Raw genomic sequence first — 15,996 nt, 5'->3', positions numbered from 1 at the left:
CTCCCTCGTGAAAGCGTGTGTGGTCCTTCATTTCAACAAACTTGAATCCTCTTCAACTAAGGACATGGCAAGTTTGGTTAAAATTTGCTCATTGGGTCTAGAGATTTTAAGAAGTCGAAAACGTGAAAAATAAGTTGACGTACAGTCAGCTAGACAGGCGGACAGAAAAAAATATTGTCACATTGAATATATTTTTTCCCCTTTACACTAAGATCTTCGCAAAGAAATTCAATCAAGTTAGTAAGCATGTGCACTGCATATACACTGGCTGAAATCGGTTAAAAAATAATGCCTAAGGAATAACTTTAAAAAAGATGAAAATGGGGGCGTATATGTAACGTGTAATGCGCTTCATTAGGGAAAAATTGCGGATAAATATATGAAAAATGTGGATTTGTTTTCTGAACAGACATGCCTTTCACGGTGCACGGTGTTCAGAATCTGAACTCTTCAGATGGATTAGCTAGGAATACATGTGTATTTAAATTCAAAAATGGAAAATGAATGTTACAAAATCGCAATTTAATAAATCTGTACAGGGACACCCAAAATGTCAATGCTGTATGATATCACTATGGCCATTCCAAGTTGTTTCTATGTTTACCGTAGACGTGCACCTTGGATTTTGACACCAAATGAGAAAGAAAAAAAATCATGAGACCTGGATTTGATTATTAACCCCCCCCCCCGCTTGAAAAGTGGGAGGGTATACTGTAATCGGTATGTCCGTCCGTCCGTCCGTCTGTCTGTTACGCTTTGGGGAGTGAAATTTAATGAAACTTTCACAGAATCTTTATTACATATTGCCATTGTGCACCTCCTATGTTTACTTTTTGATCCGACGCATATTTTGGGTTTCCCGGCCACAGCAAAACATGGACTTTGCCATGACCATATGGGAGGCGGGGGTATCATTTAGTGAGCTCATTGCTCACAGTACCTCTAGTTTTGGTTGAAATCTTTGAATTCTGTCAATTTATCGAAGTGTATGTGTTCAATATGTCATATTAGGTATATTTTATGCATTTAGCACCTTGATAAAATTTAGCTAAAAAAAAAAAATAAAGCTCTTATTTATAAAGCACATTATAAAATCAAATCCTTCAGTACAATGAAATCGTCTTTCTGACTTTCTGAAAGTCTGTTTTTTTCCGAATACTATAGGTAGGTAGTTTTTGAAAGATGGGGGGATACTAAACAGAGAAAAACTTGGAATGGTCTTGACAAAGCTTGATTAATAATTCGCCGGCACCTTTCGTATTCGACTGATCACTGTGAGAACCCCCCTCCCCCCCCCCCCCCCGAAAAAAACCCACAAGAAATCAATCCAAGCAGGGATCTTGGTTTTTAGGTATGTTAGTCGTGAATGGAGAGTGCTGTAGTCATTATTGTCTTTTGAGCAGCATTATAAAGGCGTGAGCTGGGGTGTTCTAATCATGTACAAAGACTTTTACGTGTAAAAGTGAACAGAAAAAAAATGGGTGATTAAAAAAACTGCCTCCTGTGTTTTTTCTTATTTTAAGATTGCATTTGCATTACTTATTGAACAACTCCTAACAATCTAAACGATGCATTTTTATTTTTATATTGTTTTTTTTTATTTAGAATAATGACATAGAAATGCTTTTTTCGTTGATTTTTTTTTCTAATTCTAATTTATATGAGTGCACATAGACAGATTACACAAAATACCATTATAGCGCCTATCTCCATATATTTCATATGAATATGTGACAGTCTTGCTTTTGTTGGTTTTTCTGTTTGTTTGTTTGTTTAGCTAATTTCTTGCTTTGGATTGTTTTGTTTCTTTAGCTGTAACTAAAAACATTTATGTAAGATGAATCCTAGATTGTCTACTTCATTTATCTACTTTCCTTATTAATTAGCAGACAGTTTTATTTTTTCCATCGGGTTCGAGATTCGACCTTTACCATTAGTCACTAGAGGGGGATAGATGCATTGATCAATAGACTTGTGTCACACCCTGGTGGCCATTTTGGAAAACCGGTCGAACTGAAAGTGAACCGTACGCAGAATTTAAATTTAGTTAGAGGTAAGTTTTGAATGAAACTATAATTTAAAAGTGTTGCATTCTACAGAAGATAAATTCAATCCATACAAGTAACCCGCGATGGCATTTCTACATTATATTTCGTATGTTTCTAGTCATTTGGGCGGGTTCTTGACACTTGTGTTGACCGTAGTGCATAGTGAGCAGTATAAAGCACATGGACTTGTTCAAGCGATGTTCTCAGCTCTTTGTCATTTCTGCATAATGCAACAGTTTCAATTACACACTCCTAAGATTATTTGTTTGATTGACATGATTGATTTCGTAAATAATCAGTGTTTTTATTTAAAAAATTTAATTAAAACTAGGAGACTTATTGTTCACAGAACAATAAGAGGTCTTTCCACCTTTTGAATTTCAATTTCATTTAATATTTATCTATTTAAAATTAAATTTCATTAAAAAGAAACCAGGAATGGCTTAAAAGAAGAAAAAAAAAATGAAAATGAAAATTTTTTTTTTAGGTGACCTTGACCTTTGACCTTCAAGTCAAATTCAAGGTCAAAGGTCAAGGGTCACATTGTAATTAACCCCATGTCTCTATGACTTATAGTTTTCAAGTTATAAGGTTTAATATTAAGCACAAAAGCATTTAAGGGCAGTAACTCATTCAAGGAGTCACCAGATCCTTTTGCACTTGAACGTAAAAGTTTTGCCTAAATTCCCATAAGACATTAGAGAAGGTTTCGTGTCTTTGCGGTTTACGGTTTTGGAGCAATAGCAATAAAAATGTTTTTTGTACAAGGGACAATAATTTTTAATAGGGTCAATCTTAAGGGACGAGAATAAAATCTAAGACACAGTTTTAGAAGTACATATTAATGATGCATAGACATTATGCATATGTTGAAAGACAAAAGAGATATAAAAAGAGCTAAATTTCTCAGTTTTGGAATGACCTTGACCTTTGACCTTTACATGAATTTTATGCTCAAAGGTCAATGAATCTTATGCAGTTGGTCCCATGTCACTATCACTTCTCGTTTTGAAAATTTTTAATTATTTCTAAAATTCAAAAAGTTTCAGGGGCAATAACTCATTGAAGAAGTCACCGAAGACTTTCGCAATGAATAGATTCCAGAATCCTCTCAATTAGTCGAAGACTTTAGTGAAGGTTTCATATTTGTACGATTTATGGTTTCGCAGTAGTAGCGATAACAAGGTTTTCCGCACAAAGGGCGATAACTTTTAATAGGGTCAATGTTACGGAATACGAATTGAATCTTTAAGATAGTTTTAAGAGTACATATTAATGATGCTCAGACAGTTTGTATATGTTAAGAGACAAAAAAGATATAAAAAGAAATTAATTTCTCAATTTTGGAATGACCTTGACCTTTGACCTTTACATGAATTTCAAGCTCAAAGCTCAATGAATCTTATGCAGTTGGTCCCATGTCTCTATCACTTCTCGTTTTGAAAATTTTTAAGTATTTGTAAAATTCAAAAAGTTTCAGGGGCAATAACTCATTGAAGGAGTCACCGGATACTTTCGCAATGAATAGATTCCAGAGTCCTCTCAATGAGTCGAAGAATTTAGTGAAGGTTTCATATTTCTAGGGTTTACGGTTTCGAAGGAGTAGCGATAACAAGCATTTCTTGCGAAAGGGGCAATAACTTTTAATAGGGTCAATCTTGCGGAATATGAATTGAATCTTTCAAATAGTTTTAAGAGTACATATTAATGATGCTAAGACAGTTTGTATATGTTAAGAGACAAAAAAGATATAAAAAGAGCTTAATTTCTCAATTTTGGAATGACCTTGACCTTTGACCTTTACATGAATTTTAAGCTCAAAGCTCAATGAATCTTATGCAGTTGGTCCCATGTCTCTATCACTTCTCGTTTCAAAAATTTTTAATTATTTGTAAAATTGAAAAAGTTTCAGGGGCAATAACTCATTGAAGGAGTCACCGAATACTTTCGCAATGAATAGATTCCAGAGTCCTCTCAATGAGTCGAAGACTTTAGTGAAGGTTTCATATTTCTACGGTTTACGGTTTCAAAGGAGTAGCGATAACAAGCATTTCTTGCGAAAGGGGCAATAACTTTTAATAGGGTCAATCTTACGGAATATGAATTGAATCTTTAAAATAGTTTTAAGAGTACATATTAATGATGCTAAGACAGTTTGTATATGTTAAGAGACAAAAAAGATATAAAAAGAGCTTAATTTCTCAATTTTGGAATGACCTTGACCTTTGACCTTTACATGAATTTTAAGCTCAAAGCTCAATGAATCTTATGCAGTTGGTCCCATGTCTCTATCACTTCTCGTTTCAAAAATTTTTAATTATTTGTAAAATTGAAAAAGTTTCAGGGGCAATAACTCATTGAAGGAGTCACCGAATACTTTCGCAATGAATAGATCCCAGAGTCCTCTCAATGAGTCGAAGACTTTAGTGAAGGTTTCATATTTCTACGGTTTACGGTTTCAAAGGAGTAGCGATAACAAGCATTTCTTTCGAAAGGGGCAATAACTTCAAAAGCGGACATAGTTCATACGCGTTGGGTCAAATTTGTTCATAACTTTTAATGACCTTTACGATGAACAAAAAGTCTTTTCGATAAATGTCGAAACAAAAAATCAGCGGAAGAAGAATAATAATAATAATAATAAACAGAAGAAAATCAATAGGTCTTTCCACAGAAAGGTGGAAAGACCTAATTTCTTGAAACGTTTGATGTGGGAAAGGGTATGTTTTAGTTTTGAAATGTCATGTTAATTGTAATCATAGTAAGAATTTCTTATTGCTTTTATGCCACGGAAATCCTCTTTCACAGAGTGTATTTAAATGTTTGTACATGATGAAAAAAGTGACTGATTATCTTTGTAAATGACCTGTCAAACAGGTGATCATCTTGTTCTCTTGTGTGTTTTGTTTAGTATGTCTACATTGTAATTGATAACTGCGTATATTTTATATTTATGCCCATAATCATCTGTAAGTTATGTATATTTTAACAATAAATTAGGAATTTTTTGTAATGCTTCACCTATTATATATGTACTATAGTCACTTTGTTTAAATAAAAATGCATGTCGTATGAGAATAACTCTTCTCTGCAGCAAGTAATATTTAAAATGGATGTACAGTAAATTATGAGAAATATTATTTATTCACAATTTTCTTTTTACCCACAAATCTTATAAATCAAAAGTTTGTTTTGACATGTAATAAGTTCTGTCAAATGTAGGTACAGTAGTGTGTAGTTTTACCAGTAAGATTATTAAAGGCCCTTGGTTTAGATAAGGACGAGTTGAGTGTTTACTTGTACTTCTGCATCTACTGTTAGCAAAGTTAGTGCACAATTTATATCATCTGGGAAGTCCATAAGATCTAAATTAGAAGGGGATCTATAAGTTGAAGGATGTCATGTGTTCCTCCCTTGAAAATTGGGTGGTTGTGGGTTGAAGGGGGAGAGGCATTGCCAGGATTACTGTGAAGTAGGAAATTCTTTGACTGATGGGTCTTATGAATAACCCTACCACTTCATCCAGAGTTTCCGAAAACTATCGGTCCTACCGGCAAAACCGATAGAAAATCGAAATGTCCGATGAAATTCGCTACAGTACCGGTCCGTGTGACCGATTGTGGTGAGGACTTGTCCTGATTAATTTATTGTGCTATAATCTATTGCAATATCTTCATAAATGAAAATTTTCAATGCAAAAAGCTCCTAATTCTTCGTAAATGTCTATTATCTTATCCATTTTGCAGTCCTACTTGACTTATTTACTTCCAAAAACGATCGTTTTTTTCTTAATCCGAATTTCCTCCATTCCTCTGTTATTGTTCGACACATTTAGTATATAGGTCATGAAGTGCAATGCCTACTGAGAAAACGTAAAGGTGATTTAAAATTTATTTTTATTTTGAATTTCTATCATAGGGGGCCTAACTGCTGTTTATATAATGATTCAATTTTACAAGTGAGAATTAAACTTTAAATTTTAAAAAGAATTCTAGAAACCTTGAGAAGTTTTCTTTTTCAAGAATTAACTTTTTTTTATAATTAGTTGTTTCTTTCCCCCAACATTTACTTGGGGCTAGTGACTTTATTGCTGCCACAAGCCTGTGTGAGCTGGTGCCATGCTTGAATTAATTATAATATAGTTGCATAACCCTGGTATCACAATCAGTGTTTGTGAGCCACAATTTTTTTTTTTACATATTCAATGCCATTTTCTTTGAATTACATCTGACATGAAATATATACTGTTATATTTAAAAATTTATTCGGACTGATAGAATATGCTTCGGACTGGTAGAACACATTAAGTCATCAGTCCGAATGACTGATAGAAATATTTGGTTTTCGGAAACTCTGTTCATCCCCTCTTGTTAGCCCTCCCCATCTCTGAAAGAAATTTGTTTTAGATAATCTGAATCAGTATGTATTTTAAATGCTGGAGTACCATTAAAAAATGCATAAGGAACTTAAAAGTGCAAATGAAAGAATTAATTGTAATTCAGACACAGAAAATATGTTCAAAAATCATTTATGTAGAAACTGAAAGACAGTGGGGAAAAGGTGATATATTGTTTTATATATAATCATGGAAATTTCTATAAATTACATGCATTTATCTGAATCATAGAAACACACTTTCATTTTGTCCTCTTATCAGTCTGAGCCACTCATTAATTGTTTGCCCAAAAGAAAAGCACCTCAATGAATGCAAAAATGAAGTCATGATTATAAACAGTAAGGGAAACAACTATGTCATCATGAATCACCATTAAAATATTTGACAAGCTGACTTGACAAGCTTGTTACATTTTAACTATGTCCCCCATAGGCCATTTGATGTAAACCACATGCATTAACCTTGAGTTTTGGTATGTCTTTGTAGGTGCATCCACCAGTGGAGAAAGAGAGTTTCTGAACATTTTCTTGGTTGTACTCTGATCAACAGTTAACCAAGCAAGATGCCAAAGCCAGTGAGTCATATAGATTCTGTTAGACTGTGTACACAGCCTAGGGACAAGTGACCTGTTTTCAATTGAGACATGGGGGTATACTTTCTCTTTGCCTCTCTGATTACATGATAACATTGAATTTTATCATATCGGTGAATCAGTGGGTTATAGGGAGTAGATATATTGTGCTTGGTTGTTTAATTAGTACATAGGTAGACTAATCTGCCATCAACATGATCAGATCATCTTATTTGACTTCAGTCTGGTCAGTAGCACAGCCAAGTTTTTAACTAGCACCACTATCTGCGTTAAATAGGGTGATGGCAACATTACATTATGATGTAATGATTTTTTTCCTTGATTGAAATAACTGAGTAGTTATGCAGCAGTCTTTGTTTATCATCATGTAGTAAACAGGTGCCCCTGACATTTGACACATTTTCAGAACAGACGCAGGCCTTCTGCTGAATGTTCCTGACATTGATTCAATATATTCAGATGGTACTGGGTTCAGGTTTTACTTTCCCTTATGCCAGTAATCATGTGACTTAACAAGGAAATAATCAACCCAGCCCAATTGGAAGTGCTGGATTCCATTGCCTTCAACAGAATTGTTTGCAGTTTGGGAAATACTAGTAGTTTGTTAGCATAGGACTTCAAATACTTCAGGTTGATAGATACAAAAGGTTGAGAGATGTCAAAGCTGAGACAGGTATATTGATAGTTCTTTATGCTGTAGAATTAAGATATAAAGTGACATTTGTATGTATTGCTTTTTGTTGTGTAATTAGTTCCTGGTGGAAAAAAAATCTGTCTGTTGTAATGCATTCTAAAATGTGTAAAGTGAATGGGAAGCAAGGACAAATAGATAAATAATTCTCTCATATTTAAATGTCACAAAGTGGATCTGAATATTGAATCGTCGTTGAAAGTGTTATTTTTTTTCCCTCTGGAAATTTAATTTATCATCCCAATAAATAGATCTATTTTGAACAAGAACATTCTGGGGTTGTCACCACCTAGTAACGTCACATTGCTATAGCTCATTGAGACTCTACAGATAAGTATAGGCAAGGAGGTCATCTGCATTCCTCAGAAAGCCCCCTGTTAACGGTTCAGACTGCACGATTCCAAGAACAATGTCATAACTGTTCCTCGTATAGTGTAATGCAGGCTTGGCTTTTTTATACATCACTTTGTGTTTTACTTCCTGCTGTACCATGTTTATCATGTACACTGATTCAATAGTTGTATTGTACTTTGTACAAATTATTAAGGGATGATGTGATTAATTATAATATGGTATGCAGAATTCATAGGAGTAACAGCTATGGTATAATGCCATTATGGCTGACTGCTTCAGAGAATCAAAGTGTCTGACATACAGAAAACATTTTTCAAATATGCAAATCTGTAAAGGTCACACAATGTATTATCATAGTGGTAGTCGGTGGAGCTTTACTGCTGGATTGGTCAACAGATTAATCTGTAGTTCCCAAGCATGTGGAGTTATAAAGTTAAATACATGTATCTAATTTAGAAGCAATTTAAGATTTGATGTGCCCTGACCTGGCTATTCTGAGTGATCTACCACAGAGTCTGTTACAGATGATTGCCTGATAAGGGTATCAAGTACAATTGAACAGTTGGTGGACAGCTGAAGGCCATACTCTTACATGATACAGACCAATATCAATACTACTGACCAATACTAATACACATTATCAGGGTACATTTAGTAGCAGATTGATTTAATAGGAGTCAAAAGTATCAACCTATGTCTACAAAATTGTCCAAAAATGTCATAAAATGCTTTATTTCCAATAGCATCAAAGGTGTAAAGAAAAATGAAATATTTGAAGTATGTGTAAGTTGTAAATCGTAATCTGTATTCCAATGACGAGACAATCATGCATTATTACACCAGGACTCCAGGGCACGTTCTCATTCATGAATATTGCAAAGAACTTGGTGACATGATTTATTGCGGAGTCCTTATGCATGCTGTTACAAAAAGTATGTGTTTCAATCATGGGGGTAAATAGAGATGTTAAGAGGGGGGAGTAACCTTATACCCACAGAAACAGTCAGTCAGGGGATTGTGTTAGACACCTGACCAGGTACTTGTAACCTGATCACTTAACAGGTAAAAAAAGGTGTGCATTTTGAATGCATAAAAGTATAATGTCAGGACAAAGCACTAATGAATAAGTGGTTTTAGAAGTGACAGACCTGAGAAAAGTGCAGAAATGAAATTCAGTGCACTGGTCCATGTGTATTGGTTAACTGGTTTACTTAAGAAGTCTTCATGCTTCGTATGCCTTGTCCATAAACAGCTTGTTAAACAGTTTTATGTACATAATGATTTTTAAGAAGGACACAGTGACTGATCTTGAATAAAGATGTTGACATTATTTTATTTTTTTTTTAACTGGAAGTTAGTTTACACCTTTGAGTAGAAAGAGTATTAATGGATATTTAGATTTATTCCCAAGCGGCGTGAAGCTCTGCAGTTGTGTGTCAGATTTGGTTTTCCTTATATTTTAACATCATCGGTCCCTGTTCCAAAAAAAGTGGTTTTAGAGAGCCCTTGTCTTAATATTGATAGTTCATCTACTTGATCTGATTTACCATGTTTACTATATATCTCAAATTGGGGACAAGATGGACATACTGTTAGTGTGCTTTTAAATTGTTACCATTAAAGCATGTTGGGTTCATCTCATGTGGTACATATAGTCCTCTGATTAGCAAAAGTGAAAGAGAAAGGAGGATAAATGAAAAGAGAAAATGTTTTAATTTCTAAGAATCAAAGATATCTGGAGTTAAAATGACATTTGACATGGCCAAAAACCTTCAAATTGTTTACCACTCCCATTTCATTGATAAATATTACAAGATTTGAACAACCCCAATCCTTATGGAAAGTCATACAGAGCAACTTTTGCCCTGTGTATATCGATTAAACGGTTAAAAGTAGGTTGGCAAAAGGTTAAGCAAACAATAGGTGTTAAATGTGTCTCTTTTTGACCGGTTTGAAGAACCCAAGGTAGATTTAACACACAAGTAGACCCTGTTTGATAAGTTTTAAAGATAAACAAAAATAAAGCCTCAGAGGACATTGCAGTTTGTAGTTTTTCATGTCCTAATTTTGGAAATTTATCTACTAGTCACAAAGTTATTGTGACCTGACAATATGACATTTAAATTGTATCACAATCTTACAATTATTAAAATTTGTAATATCTCACTATAAAACTGTACATTGTAATTTTAAATTTTTTGAATCTAGGCTATCATGATGAAATATATAAAATGCCAATAATAAATTGATTGCATTCAATAAACATGGTGAAATATACAGACTAAAGACGAAAGTAATGGCTGGCACTCTTTATGGAAGATTGATGTTCACTGCGACAGTTTTATTGTCTTTTTGTACCCAATCAAAGCATTTCCTACTAGTCTTATTTATAAGACCATTATCGAGGTAAATAAAAAGTAATAACAATGTCTGTTGACCAAGGGCAGTGGCCTTCCTAGGGCTCAGGGTGTTGTAAATAAGAGTCATAGCAAGGTGGGTACAGGTGCCACACCCTTACAAGGTAGAAATCTGAGCGAGGTAGTCTTAATGTGGAGAGGTAGGAATGTTTCTTCCTACGGGGCTCACTTATCAGAGATAAAATGTTTCAAAGCAAACAGGGACATATTCATTCATCCTGGGAAACCGTGAAGAAAGCCTGTTCGGGCATGTTGTCAAGACAAGAGGCCCCACCCTGATCAATAAAGAAAGTCCCTGCATTCACTTTCTGTAGAGAGGGAAATGTTTGCTGTAGGAAGGGGAGAGATGAATTGTGTTGCAGTATTATGGTTACAAAAGTCTGCAGTCATCTGGGGCAATTAAAGTCATGTTTGTTGTTGTGCAAGTGAAGAGTAATCTAGGCAGATCTGATAAAAAGGAAAAAAAATGTTTGCTCTTAACATGCTTAAGGCCACAATACACAGATAAATTGTAAATACATGATGTAGGTTGTAAAAAGGAGTTTGAAGTGTGTTTCCAGAAAGGTCGGTTTCATGAGTAGTAATAAAAAGGCAGTTATAGACTGAATATATTTGAATCGAGCAGGGTTTAAACAGGAATGTCATGGTTCAGATTGGGTTTTCACCCTCAGTTAGAATGAAGAAAACGCCCACCAAAAAAGCTAGCTGTAATCCTTGCCAAGTTTTCTGGATTTCCAGAGGGCTACATGTAGCGATCATTACAGTTTGCCTTTACTCTTAAGATATCAAGAGTTTTATCCTCATACTAGCAAAGAAATTAGACATTGCTTTTTCTGTCTTATGAAATTAAAATCTCATCATTGTGATGTGTAACAATGTGCAGGGCACAGGAAGTTTTCAGAATAAGTGTATGGAATAGCTTTTGATAACATTTCCTATTTTAAAAGCAGAAAATTCATTGCACATGATTGCAAATTTTCAACAGGAATTCAATTTGATTTAATGAATTCAATTTGATTTAATGAAGTCTTGGGTTGTTTAACGGTCCTTTGGAATGAGTCACTCATTAAAAGCAAGATGATTGTCTTGCATGGTTGATTTTTATTTTATATACACATATATATATGAATGAATGAAGACAGAGCACAGACAAGCATATAATAATTTCACTGTTATATCTCAACCAAAAAAATAATGGGTGACATTTAAAATTGCAAACTGTGTAGGAGTCCAGTAATCAAGGTGTAGCCACTTTCAGCCACTATTTTCTGTAGGATCTGCTGTATGTCCCACACAGAATTCTTCGCGGAAGAACACATATTTGTGGTTTGTTACTTTTTGTACTGGTAGAACTTTCTGTGTAACAGCCCCTTCAGGTGCCGGCAAATTCAGTCACACGTACAGCAGTGAAAATTCTGTAGGAGCCCGTTACGTTGTGTTTGTAAAATTTCATTGACTTCTTACTGAGATTCCAGGAAGGATTTAATTTAATTGATTAACATTCAAGTAAAATGAAGTCGGTAAGTTCATTGTAAATTCATCAGTTCATGTTTTATCAATGAAATATAGGAAACAAATTTTAAGAAAACAAAGTTTACAATTATATTGGTATGTTTGTGAAGAATTTTTAAATCCAATATGGACTAGCCCTCAGTCAATTTTAATTATTAGGATTCCTTTGTCATTGTTACATTTAAATGTGTACAGAAGTGATCATTTTAATTCACAAGAGGATAATAACACACATACCGGTAAACTGTTAAGGTGTGTTGATTTAATTTTTATCAGAGTTTTAAATGTTGTCAAAGATAATTCTTTGTACGAACCAGTCATCAATGAGAGAACACTTCATTATTTGCTTAGAAAAATAAGATATCCCATGATTCAATTTCTAGGCGTGTCTGGTGCAAACAGGTATACTTTTGTTGATAAATAATGTGGCTGTAATTTACTTCTCAGTGTTTTAATTAAGGTAATGAATATTTTAATAAAAGTATGAATATGACCAAAAAAAAAAAAATTACTGCCAACTCACAATGCAGGGAGTTTTTTCTTTTGCCCGTTTAGCTGATGAGAAAATAATAGACTTGGCAGATTGTACCTAGTTATGCTGATGAATAAATTGCACAATGCTTTCTGGGAGAAGTAACAGGTTTTATTGGCAGACAGGGTCCCTCTGTTTTTGACATTTTGTGTGTGATTGTTATGATGTCTGTATCAATGTTGATTTTACTGCCAGGTGAATGTTCTCTTGAACATCACACCAGTAAAAAAACTGACAGACCAGCTGGTGTAGTGTTGTAGGTCTGGGTAGGTTAGGGTGACTAGGTATTTATATCTACATCAGTCATGTTAGTCTAACAATATCCTGAAAGCCTAGTGAAAATCATGTTAAATTAAAATCAATTGCCTTGCTGCAGAAGAAAATAGAGCTCCTAGAAATTTACAATATGTTTATTTATTTGTAATATTGAGATTATTTTATAATCTTTTTGCTACAATATTTGTAAAGAATTGGGTTCTATGATAGAACAGTCTTCAAGAGGTTTTGAATTTGATTATTTTTGTCAACCAATGTAAACTGACAAAGAATTTATTTGTACAATGTTTCATGCTATGTAAACAGGAGAGAACATACTGTGTTTACCTTATCTGACCCTTCTCTATAGATGAGTAAAGGATGAATGTTAAATCTGATCAATGTAAACAGAAGAAAAAGTGCATGTTATTTTTTTAACCTTGATGAAAAACTTTTTTTGACAAATGTTACTTGTCAGATTTTGTTGAACAGATTTTGTGATCATAAAAATATATAACAGATAAAAAAAGATAAATCTATTCTGTCAATAATGTGACAAGGGAAAAAAATGTATTTCCTTATTGATAAAAAAAAATTCAATGCTAGAAAAAGCTGAGCCAGCAGACACTCTATAAATTTGGTTGAAGGTTAAATTTGACATTTATAGGAGAAAAAAAAATTAAAAAATGTAAATGTATGTAATTTACATGTTTATATTCAATGTGCTGATGCCAGTGACATGTTTTATTTTTTAGTACAATGTGCGGGTCACGACTATGGACGCTGAGCTGGAGTTTGCCATCCAGACCAGCACCACTGGCAAACAGCTCTTTGATCAGGTAATATATCTGTCTAGTCTTGACCCCTCCCTATCTCCCCCCCCCCCCCAGAACATGACCCATATCACAACTTCCAGACCAGCACCACTGGCAAACAGCTCTTCGATCAGGTAATGTCCCTATCTAATCTGAACTCCCCACCCCCCACCCACCCACTCACCTCCTGTCCCTCCCCAAACATGACCCATGTCAAAACATCCAGACCAGCACCACTGGCAAACAGCTCTTTGATCAGGTAATGCCCTTGTCTTGTTTTTACCCCTCCCCATCCCCCCTTGACATGACCCATGTCAGGTCACAACATCCTGACCAGTACCACCCCACCCCATCCCCAAATATGACCCATGTCACAACTTCCTGAACTCTTTCATTCTGATTTGGCAAATCCATTGCTGTTTTCTTTATGAATTATCTGATGGTGAAATTCTTTACAACCTTTGGACCAGTAAGATCTTTGTTTTAGCACAACCGTTATAGACTCAACATGGGAACTAAATGATATAATTTTTCCAACCCACATGTTTCGAGAGCCAGGCTTTTAAAGTGATGGCAAACAGAACTATATTACAATTCATACAGCTCAGTGTTGCATAATTACATCCTGGTGATGTTTGACAGGAAAAAAAAAAATAAATGGCTCTTTCTAAGGATTGCCAAACATTTCTGTCAGGCAGCTAGGATATATATACATTGATGCAAATTACATTAACATAGCAAAATTATAGAGTCCAGATGGTATGAATCTTTTTTTTTTAGTTTTGTAGAGAAAAAGTTTCGTTTTCACATTAAATGGAAAGGTTGTTAAGAACCATTTAGAATCTTGTTATGTAACAGAAGTGCATATACATGTACACAGTTAACAACCAATCTCAGCCAAACATAAAATATTCAAAGTGAATTTGCGAGCAAGCATTTGAATGTAGAAAATTGTCCCTACCAGCCTGTATCAGCTGTTGCTATAATTACCCCTGGCCACTGAATACTAATTAAAGGAGGATAATTTATTGACCCAGAGATGTACATCTACAAATACACTCTTATACTGATGTAAGAGATATTTTACATGTATTGATTATTTTTTTAATAAACCTTATATCCACCACAATTACTTTTTTATAAAATCACTTTTTCAATCTGAATGGTGTGTGGGGTCTGGGATAAATATACTTGTGAAATTAGAGTGCTTGAGTGCGACATACATTTGATTTCTTTTTATTAAATTATTCGTGACTGTTAAAAATAGCTTGACAAGAAGCGTGTTTGTGTAGTGACAACCAGTACTGATAATTATGCTTTGATGTTACAGTGATAGCCATGATTTGATGCACTTAATAATCTGATAACAAGTCTTAGTTATATACTATTATCTTTTACATAATAATTTCTTCTGTTTTCTAGGTCGTGAAAACTATTGGTCTCCGAGAAATTTGGTTCTTTGGTCTACAGTATGTCGACAGTAAAGGTTACACCACATGGCTCAAATTGAACAAAAAGGTAACTATGGTTGCTGAGCTTTGGGGAAAATCGATATGCACTTTTATTTCCAAACATGTGTATAAACTCTTAAATGAAGTTATCTGTAGAGTGTAGATTGTGTTTTGGTAGGTTATGTAGTTAGAACACACATAAATACACTTTTAGTTTCCTGTTTCTCCATTTGTACCTGATGGTGTACAAGTTTTAAGTTTTACAAATGAGACCTCAGATATTTACATAGGTTTGATATCTCCAGTGAATTAACAGGATTGGTATTCAAAGTAGAATAGATAGACTTGTCAGGGTGCCGTGTTATTACGATGATTTAGACATTCTCCCTGAACGGTCCCAGTGTTACCTGTAATAAAGCGGAGTGGAGGTGTTACTTGACCCAGAATTCAGTAGGTTTTCAATAGAAGTGACCAGTCAATGTCCGGGAGAATTCCTGCTCAGCTTCTAGCTTTTATTAATGTCTTGTTTATGGTTGAATGTTCTTGGTGAGAACTTGCCTGGGATATGTATATCAAATGTAAATTTACCGCTGACTAAGGTATATTGTGGACATGCTTCAGTGCATTTTAAAAATGAAAGCAACATAAAATGAAGTTCAGAGAGACATACCTGTCTATAAAAGTTGTCAAATGCAGGTACACCTTGTGACTTGACTTATTGTAGAACTGGGTTGAAATGTAGGGCATATAAGCAGATCAAGAGAACATTATGGGACTTCAGAGAGATATATAGAGAGGCATGGTTATAAATTTAACATTAAGTACACATGGTAAAATGAGAATAGTTGTAGCCAAATTTTTGTTAACTCCTTTTCTTCTCGTTTAGACGGTTATTTATTTGATGCCAGGTTAAACAAGTTTTTGTGAATACAG

At 34.4% G+C, this 15,996-nt stretch overlaps 1 protein-coding gene across 1 annotated transcript in view; it reads left to right on the top strand.

Annotated features, from left to right (window-relative positions):
• The first annotated feature begins 1,907 nt into the window (after nucleotides 1-1,907).
• The window catches only part of LOC134229276 (radixin-like), a 27,927-nt gene continuing 13,838 nt past the window's right edge, over nucleotides 1,908-15,996 (top strand). The window contains 4 exon segments of the mRNA XM_062710994.1: nucleotides 1,908-2,053; nucleotides 6,931-7,018; nucleotides 13,553-13,636; nucleotides 15,035-15,130. Of these exon segments, the coding sequence (XP_062566978.1) occupies nucleotides 7,007-7,018; nucleotides 13,553-13,636; nucleotides 15,035-15,130 (192 nt within the window). The 5' untranslated portion in view covers nucleotides 1,908-2,053; nucleotides 6,931-7,006.

This window comes from Saccostrea cucullata, unplaced genomic scaffold (assembly GCF_032062105.1).
Source record: "Saccostrea cucullata isolate Sc308-1 unplaced genomic scaffold, CSIRO_AGI_Scuc_v1 ctg1320, whole genome shotgun sequence".
In the NCBI taxonomy this organism is placed as follows: Eukaryota; Metazoa; Mollusca; class Bivalvia; order Ostreida; family Ostreidae; genus Saccostrea; species Saccostrea cuccullata.
This window is presented reverse-complemented; position numbering and strand designations above follow the sequence as displayed.